At 55.1% G+C, this 23,061-nt stretch overlaps 2 protein-coding genes across 2 annotated transcripts in view; one reads left to right on the top strand and one right to left on the bottom strand.

The window, feature by feature from the left end:
• Positions 1-23,061, top strand: part of CDH23 (cadherin related 23) — a 183,804-nt gene that overhangs the window by 143,524 nt on the left and 17,219 nt on the right. Inside the window, exons 27-36 of the mRNA XM_029962592.1 lie at positions 822-882; positions 1,751-1,899; positions 2,953-3,088; positions 3,285-3,673; positions 3,766-3,867; positions 4,402-4,404; positions 5,408-5,557; positions 6,295-6,423; positions 6,533-6,661; positions 7,591-7,818. Of these exons, the coding sequence (XP_029818452.1) occupies positions 822-882; positions 1,751-1,899; positions 2,953-3,088; positions 3,285-3,673; positions 3,766-3,867; positions 4,402-4,404; positions 5,408-5,557; positions 6,295-6,423; positions 6,533-6,661; positions 7,591-7,818 (1,476 nt within the window). The remainder of the gene's footprint in view (positions 1-821; positions 883-1,750; positions 1,900-2,952; positions 3,089-3,284; positions 3,674-3,765; positions 3,868-4,401; positions 4,405-5,407; positions 5,558-6,294; positions 6,424-6,532; positions 6,662-7,590; positions 7,819-23,061) is intronic.
• On the bottom strand, positions 11,233-21,618 carry VSIR (V-set immunoregulatory receptor). Its single transcript, XM_018079961.2, is given in 8 exon segments — positions 11,233-11,943; positions 12,201-12,388; positions 12,809-12,836; positions 14,292-14,399; positions 15,658-15,705; positions 16,403-16,709; positions 16,711-16,856; positions 21,477-21,618. Coding segments are annotated over 8 exon segments (927 nt in total). The 5' UTR covers positions 21,541-21,618; the 3' UTR covers positions 11,233-11,905.

The following is a 23,061-nucleotide window of genomic DNA, read 5'->3' as shown; positions in this document are numbered from 1 at the left end:
TCACTGTGGTGATTTCCATGCAGCCACGCTGCGGTCGAGCTTTGGATGCTCTGTGGGAAGTTGGGTTTGCAGAGAGAAGATGCAGCAGCTCAGTGCCAGCTGGGTCGTGAGCCCTGTCCTGCTGTTCCCCACCAGATCCCGCTTCCCAGCTGTCGGAGGTGGCTGCTGGCTGGGTTTTTAGGGAAAGGACTGCAGTCTTGTTCAGTGACACCGGAGGGGACCCATGCCTTGGGTTTCCCAGGACAGACAAATGGGTTATTCAGTGCATGCCAGGACTGTGCAGTGCATCACAGCTAAGGGGTGCTCCCACCACTGCCCAGGGGCTCATGAGAGCTCAGCCTGAGCACCAGCATGCTCTAGGCTGGTTGCATTCACGTTTCTCTTGGCAGGTTTTACGTATGCTGCTGCTTGGGTGACTCGCCGGGATGCTGTGGGCTGTGTGCCCACCCGACGTGGGAGCAGCTCTCCCTGCCCAGCTCAAATCATCCCAGAAATACCCCATCCCAATGGCATTGCCACTGGGACAAGCATTGGTGTGCAGGGCAGGATCCATGGAGGCACCTCCACCAGTGCACAGACCCCTGGGCTTCATGGCATGGTCCTCAAGCTCAGCTCCCACTTCAATCCATCCAACAGCAAACCCAAGCCCACTATCCCTGCTGTCTGGTGATGAGGGGAGGATAACTTACTTTACTTTGCAGCTGATAAGCTCCCTGGCTCAGGTGAAGGAGCAGGATGTCCAGCCTCAGCAGGGTGGGGGGACTTGTCACAGTGTGAGATTCTCTGCCCTTCACCTTCGCTGCTTTTCTTGTCTCATGAAGGTGAAGGCCACAGACGCGGATGAAGGCATTAATGGGAGAGTTTGGTACAGGATTGTCAAGGGTAAGTCCAGGTGCCCCCTTGTGCATCGGTGGGTTTGTACCAGGCTCTGGCAGCCACATGTGCAGCCTCAGGAGGTTGTGCTCTCCATCCTTTTGCACTTTGCAGCCCACAGAAACATTTCCCCCACCCCTAAGCGAAATTCCAGCACTAGTGTTAATTGCTGGAGGATGGACAATAGATAGAATCCTAGAATCGCAGAATGGTTTGGGTAGGAAGGAACCCTAAGGACCACCTCATTCCAATTCCCTGACATAAGCAGGGACACCTTCCACTAGCCCAGGTTGCTCCAAGCCCCGTCCAACCTGGCCTGGGACACTTCCAGGGATGGGGCAGCCACAGCTTCTCTGGGCAACCTGTGCCAGGGCCTCCCCACCCTCACAGGGAAGAATTTCTTCCCAATATCCCATCTAACTCTGCCCTCTGGCAGTGGGAAGCCATTCCCTCTTGTCCTGTCCCTTCAGACCCTTCATCAAAGTCCCTCTCCAGCTCTCTTGGAGCCCCTCTAGGCACTGGAAGGGGCTCTAATGTCTTCCCAGAGCCTTCTCTTCTCCAGGCTGAACACCCCCAGCTCTCTCAACCTGGCTCCTTAGCAGAGGTACTCCAGACCTTGGAGCGTCTTCATGGCCTCCTCTGGACTCACCCCAACAGGTCCATGTTGTTCTTATTTGATGAGATTCTGTAGCTCCTCCTGGCTTGTCCCAGGGCCAAACCCTGATGTAGCTGAGCCTGATGTAGCAGGAGGTGGTGGGTCTGGGGTTGTGCTCAGTAATCTTCCTCTAGAACAGCCCCTTGGGGAGGGCTCAGTGTGTCACCGGGATGGATGTAAGGGCAGGGGCAACATCCCTCTCGTTTTTTCTCCCCCTGCCAGGAAACGAGCACAACCACTTCCGCATCAACCCCAGCACCGGGCTGGTGATGCGCGGTGTGCGGCACCTGGACCGGGAGCAGAACTCCTCTCACGTCCTGGAGGTGGAGGCCTACAACACGGAGCAGGGACCCATGAGGAGCTCCGTGCGGGTAAGCACCTCACGGCCACCGAGGGCTGGACAGCAGGGGAGTCTGTGCACAATATTTAGGATGCTTTCCAGCCCTGGCAGTTGTGCAGGAAATTAGAGAGAGCTGACATGGAAATGCTGACGGAAAGTCTCCCGAGGGCTGCCCGTGGGTGGAGAAGATCTTGTTAAGGGGTTTGGGGTTTTTTTTTTCTTTTTTCCTGTGACATTTTGGCACAATGAAGCTGCTAAGTGTGCTGCAATCACTGTCAGAGGGAGTCTCTGTCTCACCTGCTCACCCGGTGAGATGCAGGTCTGCTGCCGGGAGGAAAAGCTGGGCCTTAGCCTGTTGAAAACTCTGTCTCCTGGCCAGGCATCTATTTAAATAATCCAGGACCCAGTGGTGATAATCTTTAGCCGTGACACACCAGCTTCCCATGGTTCCCACCAACCCAGACCTCCAGTTGCATCTATTTTTAGACTCAGTGGTGGGATGGGCTCTGGCCGAGTGTGACATGCCAACAGCACCAGCAGCAGGCAGAAAACCAGGAGGAGAAAACAGGTCCCCTGGGGAAACAGCATCTCGACCTACTGAACTTTGAGCAAAATTTCCCACCGAGTCACCAGCATTTCTGTGTTGTGGGGTCTCCAAGGTTATGAGCAGGGGATCCCAAAGGACAGAGGAATTGATGTACCCAGTGTACCTCCCTCCCACCAGGGAAGGACTGAGTCACTCCGACCACAGGGCTTGTTTAAATTTGTGATGTTAAACCGTTTGTGTTCACTCTCCATCACGTGGTGTTTATAGAAGAGATTATCATAGAATCCTAGAGTGGTTAGGGTTGGAAGGGACCTTAAAGCTCTTCTCATTCCAACCCTCCCCTCCCCCCTCCCCATGGTCAGGGACATCTTCCACTAGACCAGGTTCCTCCATGCCCCATCCAGCCCGGCCTTGAACACCCTGAAATGTTTCTCCCCAAACACCACAAAGGACGTATTCTCCCCTCACCAGTGTATGCTGGGTGAGGGCTCACAAGCTTGCCCTGCTCACCCGTGGGCTCTCCGGGGGGTTCCACAGGTGATCGTGTACGTGGAGGACGTCAATGACGAGGTGCCGGTGTTCACCCAGCGCCAGTACAACCGCCTGGGGCTGCGGGAGACGGCCGGGATTGGCACCTCCGTGGCGGTGGTCCGGGCCACCGACCGGGACACAGGTAGGCAAGGTGGGGGTGAGACACACCCAGTGTGGGGGGGAGCGGTGAAATCAGCCACTGCACGGATCCCGGCATGGCTGGCATGAGATCCGCACATGGGACGGGCTCCGCTCCGTGGCGAGGATTGGCACCGGCGGCGCTCGCCTCTTCAGGGTGCTTGGTCCAGCCAGCTCTGTGGTTCCTGCTCCCTCCCCAGGGAACGGTGGTCTGGTGAACTACAAAATCGTGTCGGGCGCAGAAGGGAAGTTTGAGATTGATGAGAGCACGGGCCTCATCACGACGATAGAGTACCTGGACTACGAGACCAAAACCAGCTACCTGATGAATGTCTCTGCCACGGACCAAGCGCCCCCCAACAACCAGGGCTTCTGCAGCGTGTACGTCAGCCTGCAGAACGAGCTGGATGAGGCCGTGCAGTTCTCCAACAGCAGCTACGAGGCTGTGATCATGGAGAACATCCCCCTGGGCTCCGAGGTGCTCCGGGTCCAGGCTCGCTCCATCGACAACCTCAACCAGATCACCTACAAGTTTGACCCCAACACCAACGCCCAAGCGCTCTCCCTCTTCAAAATCAATGGGATCACTGTAAGTAGCCACAGCGTGGTCCCTCCTGGCTTGGCTGTGCACCATGAATGTTGATGTTGGTGGCCAACACAACTGTTTTTCATCCTTGGCAGGGTGTGATCACGGTCAAAGGCCAGGTGGATCGAGAGAAAGGGGATTTCTACACCTTGACAGTGGTGGCTGATGATGGAGGACCAAAGATTGACTCCACGGTGGTGAGTAGCATCTCCCCACCATCCTCTGTCAAGCTCAGATCACCTTCCTCTTCCTCTAGCATGGGACAGCGTGTCCTCCCCGCTCCAGCTTTCAGGGCCTGGAAACCTTGATCTGGGGGGAAACCAGCTAAAACAGTTTCAAGGGAGGTAAATTTAGGGGCCTTGAAACACTTTGTGGTTTGTGTTTAACAGGGTTATATTTGGCAGCTGAGCAGGGGGTGATTTGCATTTCTCTGTCAGGGCAGGAGGCACATCGGCTGCAGGGCCAGCCCACAGGTCCCAGCAGCTGTGCTCTCCACACACTGCCCTGCCCTTGTCTGGATCTCTCCCAGGGCGAGGGGCAAATCTGCCAACCTTATCTAGAAAAAAAACAAAGAGATGCACCAACAGAGGAGCCCCTGAATCACTGCGGAGGGGTACCTGTGGCTGCTGACACTGCTGTGGTGGGATGCAGGGTTAACCCACACCTCCTCATCCCCCACTAACTCCTCATTCTTTGTGTTCTCTGTTTCCCCCTCTGCTCTCCTCCAACAGAAGGTAAGCATGTCCGTCGTGCTGGCATCACCCTGGGGACCAGAATCCATTCCAAACTCCACCCTGAGCTGCGGGGAGGGATCAGGGTGGACGTCTCCATCCCCGTTCCACCAGCACCAGCCTCCCTGACATCCCCCAGGACGTGGTGCAGCTCCTGTGAGCCATCCTGCTGCTGCGAGCGGAATCGCAGTGCCCTGATCCTCCACTTGGGACAGCAGCTGCCGGATCCGTCCTGGTGGCTGAATGAGCTCTCCCTGCTCCTGGCTCTCTGTTTTTAATTCGGCAGCAACAATAACTGAATCACCCCAAGGCGCACAACTCACTCCCGGCTTCCTCCCGGGATGTTGTCCTATTCAGCCTGGCTGCACCTGGGAGCTTGGGGCACCCATAAATAAATCCCCAGGAACAGAAAGGCTCTTCCTCTCTCATTTCTGTGTCCCCTTGCAGCACTTTGATTACAAACTCGATGAGAGCATTTCCTCTGGCTAATTGTGGCCGAGGTGGCCAGGTCCCCTCCAAGCATCTTGTGCCCAGGTGTCTTTTCCCAGGAGGGAGCTCAGGTCTCCTCTACACCCAGCTTGCCCTGTTTGATTTAAACGTGCTCAGCTCTGCCTTCCATGTGCCTGTTGAACTTCAAAGCCAACCCTGCCTGACCCTGATGCTGTGAGCACGGATGAAATCACTGCTTGTGAAAAGCTTAGCAGGAAAGGGTCACCCTGCAGCAGCCTGAGCTGCTCTGTGCCCAGCTATTTGGAGGATAAAAAGCAAAGGATGCTCCACAGAACAAACTACCACTTGAGAGCTGCAGCAGCCTTTTGCTGTTTCTCCAGCCTCCAAGCATCCCTCCTCCTCCTCCTCTGCAGGCAGGGATGTAACTTCAGCCCCTGGGCTCAAATAGCCGTGTCATTCCGTGGTGGGTTGAGGATGTGCCAAGGTGTCAGGGTGACAGGTGAACAGGGGGTCAGCTCCTGTCTGTGCCCCACCTGAGCCCCGTGCATGCCCACAGGTGACTATCACAGTGCTGGATGAGAACGACAACAGCCCCCAGTTCGACATCACCTCGGACTCGTCCGTCAGCGTGGCCGAGGACAGCGCCGTCGGCAGGAGGGTGGCCGTGGTCCTGGCCCGAGATCCAGATGCAGGCAGGAATGGGCAGGTAGGGACACGTTTGGACAAAGCTCTTGGGCACATGGTGTGATTCCTGGCGTTTTCCTGTGCACGGCCAGGAACTGGACTCGATGATCCTTGTGGATCCCTTCCAACTCAGGATATTCTACAGTGAGGCTGGCACAGCAGTCGTGAAGCTGCCTATGAGGCTGTGGTACTGTTTCACTGACACAGAAATACCTCCACCAGCATCTTCCCACCCCTTCCCCTCTGCATCCCTGTGACAACAAACTCTGGTCATTGATGCCAGCAGTATTTGTGGGGTTTGTGCAGTTTCCCCAGTCAGGACCTGCAGCGCAAAAGGAAAAACATTGTCCTTGGGCTCTGGGGCAAAGAGCTCTGCAGGACACGTGTTGAAAGGAGCCCAGCAATCTGAAAACCAGCTGTGGTCTCTCCAGCCATGGGAGCCAGCAGTGAAGTCCTTGGCAGGCTGAACAGGAAGCTCGCTGACATTTGTTATTTTCATTATCACACAGACAGGCATTAATGAGGTCCCGTCACCCCCAATGACAAAAATTGCTGACAGCGTAGGAGCTGTGGGGTCAGACGGGTGCTATGGGGTGGCTGCAGTAAGCCAGCACACCTGTGGATCCCAGTTCATTGGACCCTCTAAGAAAGCTCAAAGACTTCTTGAGTTGATGCTGGGTTTGTTTTTGTAGGGTCCCTTTTCTCTCCTCACAGCATCACTTTGCTTGCCCTGTCTTTCTTTCCCTGTGATGTTTCCAGGTGACTTTCTCGCTGACATCAGGGAACATTGACCGGGCTTTTGAGATCCGTACCACCAACAACACCTATGGTGAGGTGTTTGTGGCACGGCCACTGGACCGGGAGCTGCTGGATCACTACACCTTACGGGTGAGCACCAAACCTCCCTGGGCTTCTTCTGGTTTGAGCAGCGAGGCTGTTTTCTTGGAGCTGTGAGCTTCAAAATAGCAGTTTTTTGAAAATCCACCCCCACCTGCAGATCCAAGCATCGGATGGCGGTGTGCCTCCCCGGAGGAAGGAGCACACCCTGCGAGTGAACATCCTTGATATCAATGACAACCCCCCTGTCATCGACAGCCCCTTCGGCTACAACGTGAGCGTGAGCGAGGTGAGCACCCAGCCCTGCTCCTCTCTTCTTCCACCCTCCCAAGGGGAAATGTATCTCACCACCTTGGGTGATTTCAGGGTAGGTGAGCCCTTGCAAACCTCACCTTGGGTCATTTAAGGATTGGTGACCTGTTGCTGTCCTCACCTTGGGTGATCTAAGGGTTGGTGACCCCTTGAAAGCCCTCACTGGCGATGGACTCCTAGTTCTGGGCTAGGAAAAAGCTCTGCAGGCAACTTAAGCCTGTGAGGCTGGAGGGACCAGCCGGAAGAAGAAGTTGCTACACACCCATGGAAATGCCGCTGAAGTGACACAAAAGGCAGCACAGTGCAGAATAGGAATGGCTTTCAGGAAGCAGCTTGGCAAGGGCTAGATAATGAAGCAATAAAACACAATCAGGCATGAGGAAAGACAACTTATTTCCTGACAGTTTAATTCCTGGACTGGAGGGGGGGGATTCTCAATTTGGTGATGAAAAATGAAATGTGAGTAATAGCCAGTGCCACTTAGCTGTGAGGAACTGCTGCTCATGATTTATAGCTTCACATTAAGGTTATTGCCCTGTTAGGGTTTTCTTATCTATTTAATACGTGTTCAGAGCTTGCTGAAGAACAGAATTTCTGTTTTGATTTCCTCCATAATGGGACTATCCAAAAATAATTAGCCGAGCTCCGAGTCCATTACACAGCCTTCACCTCTGCACACACTGTGGGTTTTATGCCCTTCCAGGCTGTGCCAGACTAGATAAGACCTAATGTGCAGCTTTCTGCTGCGCTGCTGGGTGTTGGGGCAGCATGTCTGGGCCTCAAGCACCTCAGTGCCTGGAAAACCCCTCTCTGTATGTTGGAATTATGTTATTAATCAGCTGCTGTATATGTGATGAGGCTCATGTTGCATATCTCTGCGGCTCACCCCGGCGTCTCGCCCTGCAGAACGTGGGCGGTGGCACGGCGGTGGCCCAGGTACGCGCCACCGACCGGGACATCGGCCTCAACAGTGTCCTGTCCTACTACATCACCCACGGGAATGAGGACCTGACGTTCCGCATGGACCGCGTCACCGGCGAGATCGCCACCCGCCCCTCCCCGCCCGACCGCGAGCGGCAGAGCTTCTACAGCCTCGTGGTCACTGTCGAGGACGAGGGCAACCCCTCCCTGTCGGTGAGCCACCAGAATGGGCCTTCCGGGGGGAAGATGGGGCTGGGCAGCACTGTGGGAGCAAGCTCAGTACTGAAACACCGAGCGTGGAAGAGTGGAAAAGGCACAGGCTATGATGTTCTGGGGTGCGACTCGGGGTCCAAATCTCCTGTGCACAGATTTGGCTCAGGGCATCCTTTGGTGCCTGGTCCTGCAGGATCCTCTCATGCAGTCATTCATTGAGCTCTGTCTCCCATCTCTAAATGCCAAAAATGTCACAAGCACCCTGATGGGAAAGCGTGCCGGCAGCTGCAGGAGATGTCCTGCTCACGGGCTCTCTGTGGGCTGAGTCTGGAGGGTCTCCAGATGTTGTTCACCCATCTCAGCACTGGAAGTGGCTGGAGCAGCAGCTGGACCGTGGTTCAGTTCACTGTGGGCTGACGTGTGCCTGCTGAGGTCCTTGTGAGTGAGAAGAACTCTGGTAAATTTGACAAGGGCCTGGAGTGACACTGGCTTCAAACGGACAGAGGGCAGGGTTAGATGACATATCAGTAAGAAATTTCTTTCCTGTGAGGGTGGGGAGGCCCTGGCACAGGTTGCCCAGAGAAGCTGTGGCTGCCCCATCCCTGGAAGTGTTCAAGGCCAGGTTGGACGGGGCTTGGAGCAACCTGGGCTAGTGGAAGGTGTCCCTGCCTGTGGCAGGGGGTGGAACTGGGTGAGCTTTAAAGTCCCTTTCATTCCAAACCATTCTAGAATTCTGTGATTAATTACCACTGTAGCCATTGTAGTCTACACCTTGTGAGATTTGAGGAGCTCATTAGTCATGTTGCTGCCATCCAGAGTGTCCTGCCCACGGTGAGCAGGGGCTGATACAAGACCCCATCCATCATCCTGTGGTCAGGGGAGGTGACTGTCTTGCTCTGTTCATTATTTGTGCCTCTAAGGAGGATTCTGGCGTGACAGAGTCAAAAGAGCAAATACCGTCAGGAGCATTTTCCAGCCCTTCTAACCCCAAGTCTCTGCAGGGAGGTGAGTGAGCACCTATGTGCACAAAGAAGCCCAAATGGTGAGATAGGCTGACACCCTGCATGACACTGCCATCCTTTCCCCCCCACCCCTCCACCTGCTATCTCTCACCATCTCTCTGCTCTCCCAACAGAGCTCTGACTGCAATACACTTTCAGGAAACAGGTCACAGCCAGCAGTGCAAACTGTGGCTGTGATTCTCACTTCAGGCTTTGCACTCTCAGCAACTCCCTCCTGGGTAGTTCACACTCCTGCTTCTACATCACCATCTTTTCCATAAGCTGTGTTGCCACTGAGGGTTAAATCTTGGTAAGTCTCTTCTCCCAGGGTGAGAGAAGGCAGCTTCTGGTCACTGCAGCACCCAATTACACCAACTCCTCCTTGTCCCCATCACCCCAATACCACCAGCTCCTCCTTGTCACCATCACCTCGGCGCTGTGGGAACATCACTGATGGTGCCGTGCTGAGGAATGCCCTGTGCCGAGCCGGAAAATCCCATTGCCATGGCAATGCCCTCTTGCCTTCCCAGTGCCAGAGAGGACAAGTGGCACAGCTTGTCGCTTCCCGCTGCACAAGTGGGGTCCCAACAGCCCTGCGTGTCCTCGGGGGTTCTGCTGTGTGACCACCACGTCACTGGCACAAGTTATGCCGACACTGACAATCCAAATCCCACCACGCTGAAGTGAAACAAAGCACCCAGTGACCTGATTCCTGAGTGGGGAGAAGAGTTTTGGCCTGTCTCAGAGCTTGAGGACACTTAGGTCTTGTGAAAGGCAGCCCGGCGTGTCGCTTGGTGCCTGCTGGCCTCACGCCTGGGTGGTGAAATGATGTCTGTCAGGGGTTTGCTGGCTGCCAGAAATTATGGTTTCACAAGTAGGTCCAGGCTGATGCAACAGTGCACAAAAGGGGGAAATTGTTAGTAATTTGTCCATGTGCTTTGAGATTTGGCCTTCTGAGTGGGGAGAGGCAGAGAGGACAGAGCTGGGAGAGGACCTGGAAGTCCCACAGTGATCTGGGATACCTAGAACAGCAATGGAGCGTAGAAGACTAGCCAAGAGGATGCTCTTGGGAGCTGGAAATGCAGGGACAAAAGGATAAAATGCTGGTAATTAAAGGAAAATGTTTACCCCAAAAAGTATTGCAGGGAAGAAAACCTTCCCAAGCTTGGTGAGCTACAGCTGGAAGGTCTTGGTGTCTGTGGGAATTGCAGGAACCACCTGCAACCATCATTTCTTCTCTCATCTAGAAGTCTTTAGTTTTCCTTCTGGCAAGTTTTCCAGGTGGGAAACGGTCCCTGATGCCACTCAGTGCCCCAACATGCCGCACCAGTGCTTCTGGCAGAGCATGGCTGCTCGGCTCACCTTTGCCTGCAGCACTGCATATCCCGAAAAATGAGATTCCTGCTGCACAGAGCAAAACCTGTTTCCGACAAAGCTTTATTCTGTCATCAAACAATGCGTTCGTTAGCAACCAGAGGGACTTGGAGAGGGTTTCAAAGCGGTTAGGGCCCGGGGGCAGTCAGAATCCTGGAGTGCCTTTCCAGCTGCAGCTGCTGGGACAGGGAGAGGGAAGGGAGAGGGAAGCGCCGGAGGCACTGGGAAAGCTTCCCCAGCAGAGGCGGTAAGGGACTGAGCCGTGGGTGGCAATAAAGCCCCAGTCCTGTGCTCAGGAAGTTACATCCGAGGTGTGGGGGTGGTGGGGGGTGCTGCCTTCTCCTTCATCCCTGAACCATCTTGAAGGTGCTCTTGCTGAAGCCAGTGCTGGATTAATCACATCCTGCAGCAGCTCAGTGTGTCCCCAAGCCCATTCCAGAGGCAAACGCTGTTTCCTCCAGCCCACAGTGTGGGAATTGGGGTGCTGCTGGGGATGCTCTGCCCTGGCACGCTGCCTGGTACAGCTACTGCTCGGGTCTGACACTGTTTTGATATGACTAATGTTTTCGTTTGTCTCGTGGTGATTTTTTTTACCCACTTTACAACAAAAACAGAAGCAAGAGAGGAAAAAAAAAGCCAAAACCAAACACACTCTTGGAGAAACAGTGTCTACCACAATGTTTTATCTCCTTGTCAGAGCTGAGTCTCACTCTGGAGCCTGACCCACGGCCACTTCTGAATAAGCACTGCTGGGTTCAGATGAAGAGAGGGCACCTGTACAACCCCCAGGGCATCACAGTGTCCTCTCACAGTGGCCCCAGGGCTGGCTGCTCTGGCCATGCTGGCCCCAGGAGGCTCAGGGAAATCCATCCGTGGCATTTCCCACTGCCTGTTGCATTCCTATGCCTCCACTCTCCACCCAGGCTCTCAGCCACATCACGGGAACATCCTCCAACATCCTCCAGATGAACTTTCTAATTGATAGGCATTTGAAAAAAAAAACAACAACCAAACAAATGAAAACCATAAACATCCTTTTTTTCCTTTTAATCAGCACTGATAATGAAACAAACAGAGAGATAAATTCCCCTGATCCCAAGACAAGGATAAAAACTGCAGCAGAAATAAGGCTCCTCCTGGCATGTGTCCAGCTGAAAAGGCGGCAGCATCCTAAGTCCATGGCCATCTCAAAAGGCTGGCAGGGAAGGAGGGCTCCAGTGGCAGCAGGGAGCCTCTCCCCTTCCTGTTTTGCAGAGAAAAAGGTAGTACAGGGTTGGCTGGTGACCCTGTTTGGTTTCATGCTGGATAAAGTACTTTACCATCCACTCCCAGAGAGGATGTTCAGTCAAGGATGCAGGAACATGTTGATGTTGCAGATCTTAAAACCCTGGCAATAAATTAAATCCTCAGGGAAGTTTCCAGGTATGGGACATCCTTCCATTCCCGCATCCTCAATTTTCAGCTAGTACATAAAATGTGAGCAGTACAAAGCCATGCTCTTCTCCATGGAAACAGGTAGCTAAAAATCAAACTCCGTACAAGAGGGGTTCACTTCCAGTCCCAGGGCAGAGGCAGGATGGGAGACAAGGGCAGGGATCCTGCACACAGCTTCAGATCTTAAGGGTTTGCTGCCCCTGGCCCTGCCACCCTCTCGGGGGTCTCGGCTGGATGAGCATGGCATGGTCTGCAGGATGTGGTTTCCTCTGGGGTCTTTAGGCTTTCAGGGAATTCGGTGAGTCAGGAACAGGATCTGGAAAGGGCAGACCAGGGATGTTAGTCCAGCTTGCAGCTGAAGGGAGCGGCCAAACTCTGCTTTTGCATGGAAAACAGAGGGTTTGGGTCCTTCCCATCTTCTAAGCCATAGGACTTGATGTCCCACATAACACAAATACAAGCTGATATTTAACACCCCTTCACTCCCTCCTTTCCCCTTCGCTCCCTCCCCCCCCTCCCCTTTCCATCCCACCTCTCCTGTGGTGGTCTCCAAGGGGGCTCAGCATCACTCACCCAGCGTTGGGAAGAAGCATTCCCCGGGGCCAGGGGGGGACAGGGGGGTGCTGGGCTCCGAGAGCAGGTGCCGGCCGGACTCGGAAGGCAGCCGGCTGGCCATGTAGGAGAGCTGGGGCCGGGGCCGCGGCTCCGCGCTCGCCGACGGCACCGCCTCGAACACGGGGTTCTCAATGCCCTGGGCGCTGCTGCGGGAGAGGACAGGGATGTGCGTGTTTATTTCAGGAGCCTTTTTTGTCCCCAGGGTTTTGGAACAGCCAAGCGGGTTCAGGGGGTGGCACCTGAGCTGAGAGCAAGTGGGGAGCCCGGTGCAGGGGGGAAAGCTTTGCTGAAGTGGTTTCTTGGCTCTCCTGGGGTGTAGGGAGGTGCATGCCCTAGGCACAGGCAAAAAGAAAGGAGGCACTTCCCATTTGGAGAGAGGGAAGAGAAACAGTGGCTTCCCAGAAAGGGATAGGGCTCAGAGCGTGGGTGCCATCAGCATCCCCTTCTCTCTGCTGGGCTGAGGATACCTGCTGGCTTCAAGGGAAAGGAGGACAGGACAAGACCCTTGTGGGGCCTGGGATGCAGGCAGAGGGGGTGTGAGGAGGTGAGGGGATGAGTTTCCTTACCTGTCCATCCTGACGAGCTCATGGGCACCTGCCAAAGACAAAGTGGTTGGGGTGAGTGCTGGCAGCATAAGGCCCAGTGTCGGACCCAGACCCACTGCCAGTGCTGTGTTCTGCTGTCTCGTTCACCTCCAATTCCTCTGCATTCCTCTGTCCCCCCCTTTAGCTGTCTACTTTGCTCCCAACCCTCCTTCTCTGCATCCCTCCCACCTTGTTTACTCCCCAACCCAGCTTCCTCCCAGATTGAAACCGCAGGCGCCAGAGAAAGGGAAGAGACACTTCTGCAGGCATGGGGTGAAGTGAGATGCAGCTGGGGTGCCTGGGCTGCAGCCTGGCCCTGCTCGTGCCCAGATGCACCCACCACCCACCTGTGACACCCTCCTGGGGCTCTGCAAAACACCACTTGGCGTTTGGCAGTCCCTGTGTTTGGCTGGACAGCACTCTGTTGTGTATTACCTCATTCCCTCTGTGGCAGCAGATCCCACAGCCCGTGTTTCTGGGCTGTGCTGGATGCCTGCACAAAGATCATCTCGAGCCAAGCTGCTCAAGTTTTGGCCCAAACTGTGCCAAAGAAAAGTGCTGTGTGGAAATAACTCGGCCCATCATACTTGAGAATCAAATCCCCCTGAATTTTGCCTTCCCTCCAGGGTGAAATAGCATCCAGGTGATGCTTTGCAACAGGGAGGTGGGAGCTGCACCCCAATGCTGCACAGCTAAAGGGGTGCATGAAGGGGATGGATGTCAAAAGCCCAGTTCCCAGTCTTGTGGCTGGCATTGTGCCCACGCCTGCTGCAGAAACCACTTCTCCAAAGGGTTTGCTCAGAGCCACAGAGCCGCCCACCAAGCTGGGTGAGGAAAACCACAGGGCCCCGCTTGCCCAAGGGCTGATGAAATGCCTCTGCCAGTTTAGGTGGTGCCCCTTTCCGCTTAATTACCGAAATCTCTGGGAGCCAAGCACGGGTAGGACCTGGCAGCCAGCTATGCCTCAGCACTGCCTGGTATTCCAGGGCTGGGGCAGCAGAGGGGAGACCTGGCTTGCTGCAGTCCTGTTGCCATAGACATATCAGGGGGCTTTTTAAAGAGGAGGGGGAGAAAAAGTGCAAAGAATGCTTTTTCAGTTGCTTGGAAGGCAAAGCTTCTACTTCAGGTGTGTGATGGAGGGAGGAATGAGTAAATGAGACAGCTCCTACAGTGGATGTGGAGGAAAGGGGTCTGCAGGGTGCATCTTTGCAGTCTCAGAGCCCCCAGCATGCTCCCAGGGTCTCCTCCTATCCCACACTCCTCACCAGCAGCCTTCAGGCATGCCTAGCCCTTCCCAGACAGCTCTGCAGGAGACACCTGGCAGGGACCTGTCACTGGGCCGCCTTACGCTGTGCCCATGGGACTCGGAGCAGCCAAACCAGCTGATCCCAGTGGGGCACATCCCATCTCATCCTTGCCACCCTGATGCAGCCCAGGAGATGAGAGGGGTGTCCCTGGTACTTACGTCTGTTGGTGGCGGCTTGTCTCTGTTTGTAAATGAGGAGCAGGATGAGGGGCAGGCAGAGGATGCCCACGATGCAGGCGCCCGTGGCCAGTGCGGCGGCCGTGATATCTGTGACAGAAGAGGGCAGACATGGAGAGGGCTCACCTGCCATGTCCTCGGCTTCCTCAAGCCAGAATCACAGAATTGTTTAGGTGTAAGAGACCTTTAAGATGCCCAAGTGCAGCGTGGGGCCATCCCACGCTGCCCCACACGGGATGCGTTGACAGCTGTGCAGATAAGCTCTGAGACATCATTTTAGAACCTTGACCAAAGTCCTTCACTGCTGGAGGACACCCCAAGGCCCTTCTTTGGTCTTCCAGATATGAGGAGAGAAGCCCTGATAAAGGCCCCCAGCAATTTCAGAGTGCTGGCTCCAACCCATGGGCAGCCTCACAGTGCTCGGGCATCAAAGGGCTCGTTAACCTGCTCTCATTAACAAATGTGCCCCTGGAGAACCTTACCCATGGAGGCTCACAGAAAGGCTGGCAACCTGTGGGCACATCTGTGGCCATCAGGGTCCTGTGGATGGCTCCTGGTGGGGCTGAGGGCTGCCTAAACCACAGGCAGGTTCAGCTCAAGCCCTCCTCTCCTGTGCATCCCTCTGAGGAAGCAGCTTCCTGCTCCTTGTGTCTGTGTTTTAGTGGGGGGCATTTTTCCCTTTTTTTTGCCTGGCAGGACAGGGTGTCCCAACACCTGAGACTAAGGGTTTGGAACAGGAAGCACTACTTGTGAGAAGCAGGGGGGCTGTTTCCCTTGTCTGGGCTGGCCCCAACAGTGCCTCAGAGCATTTTAGCCAAATCTGCCCATTTAGCAGCCAGAAAATGGGAGCAGACAGAGCGACCCACCAAGAAACCACCTGCACAGTGAAGTGTGGGCATCTCCATGTCTAGACACAGCACTGGCGGAGCCTCACGTTTTCTGAGCACTCAAGCAAGATTTGGGTTTCCCCTGCTCGAGGCAGAGGTGGCACAGGCTTGAGGTGTTGCAAGAGGTTCCTGCAACTCTTTACCTTTCTGTCACTTCCCACCTTCTTGTGGCAGCAGCTGCCAAAGCCCTAATTGTGTTTTGGGGCGGGAGGGGGGTGGACTTGGGTGCTTTAGAACCACAGGGTGAATGATCTCCAGGGGCTTCAGGACAGTCATATCCTGGTGATGGGCTGAGGACGTGCCTGTCAGATGCACCCTGTGGGGACAGCATCGAAAACCACCCTCCCAACAGTGAGGTTTCATGTGGACACTGGTGTTTGCAGCAGCCAGCGATCCCTAGGGAAAAACACAGGCCAGGGTGGCGAGCAGCACATTGGAAAGAGGGTTTTTTTTCCCCGTACCTTTGCTGGTGGCTGTATGAAATGTGCAGTTTTGAAGCCCTCCTCTGCCTGCAGAAGAGAACAGAAAAGCATGTTACACCTCAGGAGATTCACTCCTGCCCCACAGGACTCCCAGACTGCTGGCTGTCCTTGCCTTTTTGCCCCTGATATTAAGAATATCACCCCCAAAGCAGGGGTTTAATCCTGGGAAGCCTACGCAGAGATCCCTGCTGCAAGACCCCTCTTCCCTGTGGCAGTGGGGCCCATCCCTGACCATGCAGCCTCTTTTTTTTTTTTGGTCTAAAAGACAAATTATCTATCCTAATGCTGCAAATCAAGGGCAGGAGATGCCTTCCCCTCCCTCATGCCTCTCCCACTGGGCTGGTGTCCCAAGGTTATCTACAAGCCCTCATTTGGGCTTGCACCACCAGCCAGCTCCTTTTAAGCTGAGGTTTGTTTTCCTCTCTTCCAGAAAGAGGTTGAAGAAGATCAGTGAAACTATGTACCATGGATTTTACTGCATTCCAGCCTCTCGAGTTATTATTTTTTTCATTTTGTTTTAATGTTCTATTGCTCTCTGGCCCTAATTCAAACATTCAACATCTGCTGCTCTTCGACTCTTGCAACATGGCTTGGGCTTCCAGCATTCCCACTCCTTGCCTCCCCAGCCCTGATGCTGCACCCACCACCTCTTTTTGGCCCCCCCGAGCCCTGATACACCCTGGCACGGATGCAGAGCTGGCAGGGGCCCCCCTTGCTCCCTCACCTTGCTGGATCTGCAGCTCCACAAAGCCGTGAGCAACCTGCATGGTGTGGGGCTTGCCGTGCTCCCGCCTCAGCTCCGCGGCATAGCAGCAGTAATTCCCACTGTCCTGCAGCGTCAGGTTCATCACCACGATGTGGAAGGCACCGTGGTGGTCGGGGACAAACTCCACCCCGTGGTGCCGCTCGAGGGGGGATTTTTGGGTGCTGTTGCCCCCAGGCTCGTGGTGCCTGCCCAGGTCGTGGTGCAGCTCCTTCTCGGTGACGTTGCGGCATGTGCCTTCTTGTCGGAGCAGACTCTGGTCGCCGGTTGCTGCTGAAGTACCAGGTCTTGCTAGAGCAGGTCATTGGCGGTCGCGCAGGGAGCCCGCTGATCCGGCAGCTCAGGGTGACGCTTCTGGCCCTCGGCGCAGCGCCAGAGCGAGTACGGGTGGTGATCAGGAAAGCTGCCGGCCCTCCTGGGGAGAGCACAGCAAGGAGTCAGACCCCAGCCTTACCCCGAGTTCGTAGCAAAATGGGGATCCCTCCCCAAACAAGCACTGCAGCCCCACCACCACTGCTGGCAGAGGGTGGTGAGGCCCTGGCACAGGGTGCCCAGAGAAGCTGTGCTGCCCCCATCCCTGGAGGGTGTCCCAGACCAGATTGGACAGGGCTTGGAGCAACCTGGGCTAGTGGAAGGTGTCCCTGCGCATGGCAGGGGGGTGGAGCAAGATGGTCTTCAAGGTCCCTTCCAACCCAAATCATTCCAGGATTCTGTAGCAACATCTCAGCAGGGCTGGGAGCACAGCTTCACCGTAGAAATAAACTCTGGAGGAGAAACATGCTTTAAATACAGTTAAGCAGCAGCAGCAGGGAGGCAGAAGCTCGTCTGGGGCCATCAGAGCTGGCAGAGGTGTGGGGCAAGGGAGGCAAAGCATGTGGAAAAGAAGTGAGGCAGCAGGGTTATGGCCCATGAAGGAGGAAACACAAGTGCTGCTGGGCCAGCTGCAAAAAAAATAAAAGGAGAAAAAGTAAACAGAAAAGAGCTAGGAGGGGCTGCCCCCTGAGATGAGGTGGGGAGCAGGTCCCACCCTCCTTGTTTTTCAGCCCCAGGGGAGGAGAAGGGGGAACTGGCTGACGCTGACAGTGAGGAGCTGCTTGAAAATGAAAACAATTTTCAGAAAGATATTCTGGAATGTGGGCGGGAGGCCTGGCAGAGGCGCAGGGGCGAGGGGCACACCACGACATTGCTGGTCTTTCCCAGGACGTGGGTGGAGGGCACTGGTGGGAAGGGGAAAGTGCATGAGGGGAGAGGAAAGAGCAGAGACAGGAGAGGTTTTGGTGCTCTGGCCCTGCCACCGCTTTGTAACAGAAGGGCAAATGTCACTTCAAAAAGAAAAAGCAGATTCTGGGCTTATTTACTTTAAATTACTGTGGAAGGGAGGTTCCTGGGGCTGCTTTGCAGCAGAGAAGATGGTATGAGGACAAGATGTTTTTTCATTTTGGTAACATCCTGTTGTGCCATTAGCTCCGCCACCGTTTGGCTTTGAGGTTTTTCGCTTGCTATATCGAGTGGGTGTCACGGTGTGCTGGGCCTGCCCACAGGCATCCAGCTGGGCCAGAGGCTCCCCATCACTAGGCAACCCAGAGAAGCATCCTACTCTTCCTCTGGGTAGGGTCACTGTGTCACTGCCTGAGAGAGTGAAACCGAAAAGCTGCCTTCCAGCCCTCGTGGTTATTTCTGGTTATTAGGTGATGGTGCAAGAACAGCCATGAAAGCCCCAAGTTCCTGCCCGAGGGTGCTCTGCAGGGAGAGGGAGGGTTTGGGAAGGAGATCTGCTTCATTACACTCCCCTGGTCGGCAGCACAGGGTGCCAAGGAGCCCCACGGAGCCAGGGATGGCGTGACCTTTGCCAGACCTCTCCAGCTAATTGCTTCCTGCTCCCCACAGCACGTGCAGCAGCACATCCCTGGAGCCGCTCTGGGGCACAGGTTTGTGTGGCCCGAGCTCAACGCTGCCTCGTTCAGACTTATTTTCAAGCCCTGACTCCTCCTCACCCTCAGGTGCTGCTGGGGCCAGGAAGCACGGCTGGGCTGGATGGGTTTTGGCAGGCAGCAGAGCAGGTCTCCCACCTCCTTGCCAGCCCACTGAGCACAAAAGGCACCTCAGATGTGTTTTGTGATACCTGCGGCAACGGGAAGTGCCCCATTCACATCGGGGGTCTCCCGGGAGCCAGAGGAAGGGAAGCCAGGGCTCTATTGAAGGAAGCCACACTTCCAACACCTTCCAAAAGTATCTGCAGGAGTCTTTTGTTTTCCACACTCAGCCCTCGAGTAAAGCTGTCCCGCTCATCCCCACACAGTTTGCAAAGCTCTGTCTTACTAAACCGTCCAGCTTCCACCTCCGGAGCTTGATGGGAACCGTCTGGATGGAAAGTCAGCACCGCCCACGCTTTCAGCAGTGGGGAGGGGCAGAGGTTACTATGTGTGCTCAACCTTCAGCATGAGCAAGCTCCCTTCATTCTCCCAAGCAGGGGAAGGCTCTCAAAAGCCACGAAGTGTAGGAGAAGGCAGCTGGCAGCCCACAGCAGCGCCAGGGAAGTTGGTGTTCCCTCCCCAAGATGTAATGACGCTTTAAAGCCATGCTGGATAGCAGATGGTGCCCAGAGGAAACAGCTTCTGGTGGTGTCACTATACTAAAGCCCATGGATCTTGGGCTCTGAGCATGGTAGAAGCCCAGGAGATTAAATTTGGCTCCATCCACACCCCGACTGAACAATTCCCTTTGAAGTCAGAGCTGCTGGCAAATGCCAGAATAAAGCCAGGTGCTAGTCTCTGCACATCTCCAGCTGAGAGAGACTGGACCTACTGAGGGCCGTGCTAGATCTGTTGTCTTGTCACCATCTGGTAAAGACAGAGGAGGTCTCAAGTGGGTGCCAGAAGTGCCCCTCTTCCTCTTTGACACCTCAGTATCTTTGTCTCCAAGCAGTGGTGTTGCATTGGTGCCGTGCAGAGCCCAGTGCAGCACTGGTACATCCCTGGTGCTGCCATCACCACCTCGCTTGAAACCTGGGAGATCTCCTTTCAGACAGAAGGAAATGCAAAAAAGTGCCAGACCTTGTGTTTCTTTGCCAACCAACATCTTAAATAAATTGGGATTTCACACCAAATTCTGGGTCAGTGACCAAAAGCCTCTCCTGGCTGCTTCTCCTGAGTTTGGTCCCCTGCTCTGGCAAGCAGGTGTTTGATCTGCACTCATGTACCTGACAGGAGTGATTTCCACTTCAGTCTGCCTCTTTCCACTTCAAGAAGATCTGTGCAGAGCAGGGGATGGAGCCTTTGGAGAGGTTCACCTGTTGCAGAGGAGGGGCTGCTGGAGAGAGAGTGGAGCGCTGGAGCAAGGAACACAGCTTTATTCCCTCTTCTGGGAGCTTTTGTAACAGCCTCACATCAAAGTTCCCCAAACCCCATCATCACCGTGCTGTCATTGTGCTTCAGAGTTATCAGCTGGGTGAGATGTGCAGAGGCATCCACACCTCTGCACAAGTACTTACAGCAGAGAAGGAGAAACTTACTGAAGATGCCCAAGATGCCCCTGTTAACAGCCCTCACCTCCTGCACCCCGAGGAGCCAAATGGCTTTCCAGGGGCACCCATCATGCAGGCAGTGGCAGGAGAGCAGCCTGGAGCTGCTTCTCCCACCGGAGGGTCCTGCCTTGCTCCTCTGCCAGCGCAGCTCTGAGATGTGATTTTGGAAAGCCCAGCTCAGCTGCCATTCTTTAGGTGGAGAGGAGCCGCTTCCCCATCTGTCTTGTTGCCAGCATCTCCAAACTGGATGTTTCCAAGGGCTCTACTTCTCCATCAAGCCCCAGTAAAATTAGGTGGGGGTTCGGAAAGTTTTGGCAGGTGTGTGGCTGCACAAAGCTCAGTTCCTCTGGCACCAGGCTCACGTTGATCATCACCATCCAAGCTTGTTGCATTGCAGAAGGCCTGAGGTTCAGTCCCAGCACCCCAGATGCATAAATGAAATTATTCAAATCCCTGTGGAGATGCTGGGAATCACTCCCTGATGCCGAGACTTGGATGAGAAGCAAAGCGTTGTTCAATCCACACCAGCCTTGGTGTCCCAGAGCAGAGAGAAGAAGGGACCTCCCAGCCCCGTTGCAGTGGGGCATCTTTGGGCATCTCTTCTTCCTGGGGATGTGCTGGCAGTAATCCTGGAGACAGTCACTTTCCTGTCCTGGGAAAGATGGTGAAGCAAAGCCCGATAGGATTCTTGTCCTCTGCCTGCGCAGGGCAGGGAGGGATCACGGTCCTTCCCAGCTTCCTTCTCTTGACTCTTCGTCCACAGACGATATGGGGGTTTAATTGTCACCGCCCCTTGTGTCACTGCCTGGCCCCGGAGCCCCGAACATAAACGCTGCCTGCCAGGGCTGCTGCAGAGTCAGGGATGGAGCAGCCCCATCCCTCCCATAGCATCCCCCTGATAAGCAGCCAGTGAGCTTCAACACTGGGAAGGGGAGCTCGGCAGCCACACTGTGATCCTGGCCACGGCTGGGTGCCCATTCAGAGAAGCTGCTCGGCACGTCCGAGCAATTACGGCGGAGCGGAGCATCCTCGGAGAGGGCATCCCGGCCCTGCTCGCACAAATCCCCTCTCCCCGCTCCCCCAGGGCTGACGGAAGGGTCTTCTCACCGTGGCACAGCCGGGGACCCCCACAGTGCCAGGAAAAAGTGACGTGGGGGAACAGAGTGGCTTTTCCAGCCCGGGGTCCCCAGCGGGGGCTGGCGGGGACAGAGGGTGGCTGCTTTCCTTCCACGCATGTTAGATCAAAGCAGAGGAAGAAAGAAAAAAGCAGCCTCAGAGTTTTAGAACGGCAGCTCCCCTGTGGCCCCTTTACCCCGACACAACCTCAGCATCATGTGAAACGCTGGCTTGAGCCCCCCCGCACCCCACGATCACGGGGGAAGAAAGCAAATAACCCCCTAAACGCCCCAAATTCCTTGTGCCGAGGCACAGCCCCGGGCCGGCGAACACGGTGCCCCAGTGAGAAGAGTTTCTCCGGGCAGGGAGGAGAGAGGCAAGCGAGCTGGAGCTTACCGTGGGAAGCGAACAGGCAGAGCGCGGCCAGCAGCAGCCTAGTTCGGGGGGACGTCACCCCCATGGCAGCGGGGTGGCCGGGCAGAGGTGGCCTCTGCGGAGCCACCGCACGCTCTGAGCAGCCCCGCCGCGGCAGCCGGGCTTGCACACACAGGAAATTTCATTGCGATATTGCGCAGGGATGGAGAGAACGGCGAGCACCCCCAGGAGGTGAGAGGCTGCAGGGAGCGGCGGGCGGGAGGACGGGGGGAGCACCCCACGGGTGGGTGTCACCGCTGTCCCCACCTCTTCGGGCAGAGGGGGCGTTTGCTGGGTTTTTCCCGTTAGAGCATCGCTAAGAGCAAGCCAGTCCCTCTTTGCATGTTTTTGGGGTGCTAAGGAGGATGCTGGCCGTGCCGGGGGACTTGTGGCTGTTGGTCTCACGCCTTTCCAGGAGGAGCTGATCCCTTGGGGCTGGCTTGTAATTACTTTACTTGCAATTATTGCTTTTCTCGTGTTTGTGAGGATTAAGCAGGCAGAAATCCTCTTGGGATGGGTAGGAGGCAGCTACAGGGAAGGGTAACTCAGAGCAATGCCAGCTTAGAGAAGGGAAGGAGCTTTCCCAAAAAAGAAGGGGAGCAAAACTTCCCCCCCCCCAGCACTTTTACACAGTGAGAGACCTTTATTCTGCCCTCGAATAGCGAGGCAGCCCCGTGATCTGACACATAACTCCTCCTGGAGCTTCTCTTCAAATTCCAAAGGCATCAACAAAATCTCTGGCTGCAGCTGAGAGCTGCCTCATTTCCAAACAGTATTCCCTGGAAAGCGGAGCCTGAAGACACGGGGAGGTTTGCAAACCACAGGAAACTTTGCTTCTAACCCCCTCTAAATTTGAAGTGTGCAAGAAAATAGAAAAGTAGCTAATTACCATGTGGCTTTATGGCTTTTACAACAGACACGGCTGTGATGCCCTTGCCAAAAATGTAACTCTTGGCTGGCTGGAAGAAATATCTTGCTGTAGCTATGAAGTCGAGACTCCAAGAGAATGGTTTATTGTCCCAAGATCCCACCTCTGTGCATGCCTTTGTCACCTCCCCATCCCCAGGTGGGGTGACACCCCCAGAAGACAGCCTTCAGTCAGGACATCCAGGTGCCTGTGCAGGGCCAGGAACAACTGGAAGGGGATGGGGTCCACCTGAAGTTGTGGTCAGCAGGTAGATGGTGGGACCATGGGAGGTCAGTCTAGTTGTCTGAGATGCTTGGTTTTGTTCCTCCCCCGAGCCGTGGCAGCATCGTCTCCGGGTATTTTCCATCGACGTTGTCACACTTGTTAATAACAGCCAAGGCAAGGACTCACATGTCTCTTCCAAAGGAAGGGGTTTGGCCTCTGGTTTTCCCTTTGCCATGAGCAATGTTATCACCTGTGATTGCCAGCAATGGTAAACTGTGTGAAAAGGGGAAGGATCCTCCAGAGATGTGCTTTGCTTGGGAACAAGGGTGTGATTTAATCTCGGGACGTTTATCTCTGTGCCCAGCAATTACCTGGAAGTGCGTCTGCAGCCACGGCTCATTTCATTTTGAGCCCTGCACTGTGTTTGTGTCTCTT

This window comes from Manacus vitellinus, unplaced genomic scaffold (genome assembly GCF_001715985.3).
Source record: "Manacus vitellinus isolate BGI_N305 unplaced genomic scaffold, ASM171598v3 scaffold_48_pilon, whole genome shotgun sequence".
Taxonomy (NCBI): Eukaryota; Metazoa; Chordata; class Aves; order Passeriformes; family Pipridae; genus Manacus; species Manacus vitellinus.
This window is presented reverse-complemented; position numbering and strand designations above follow the sequence as displayed.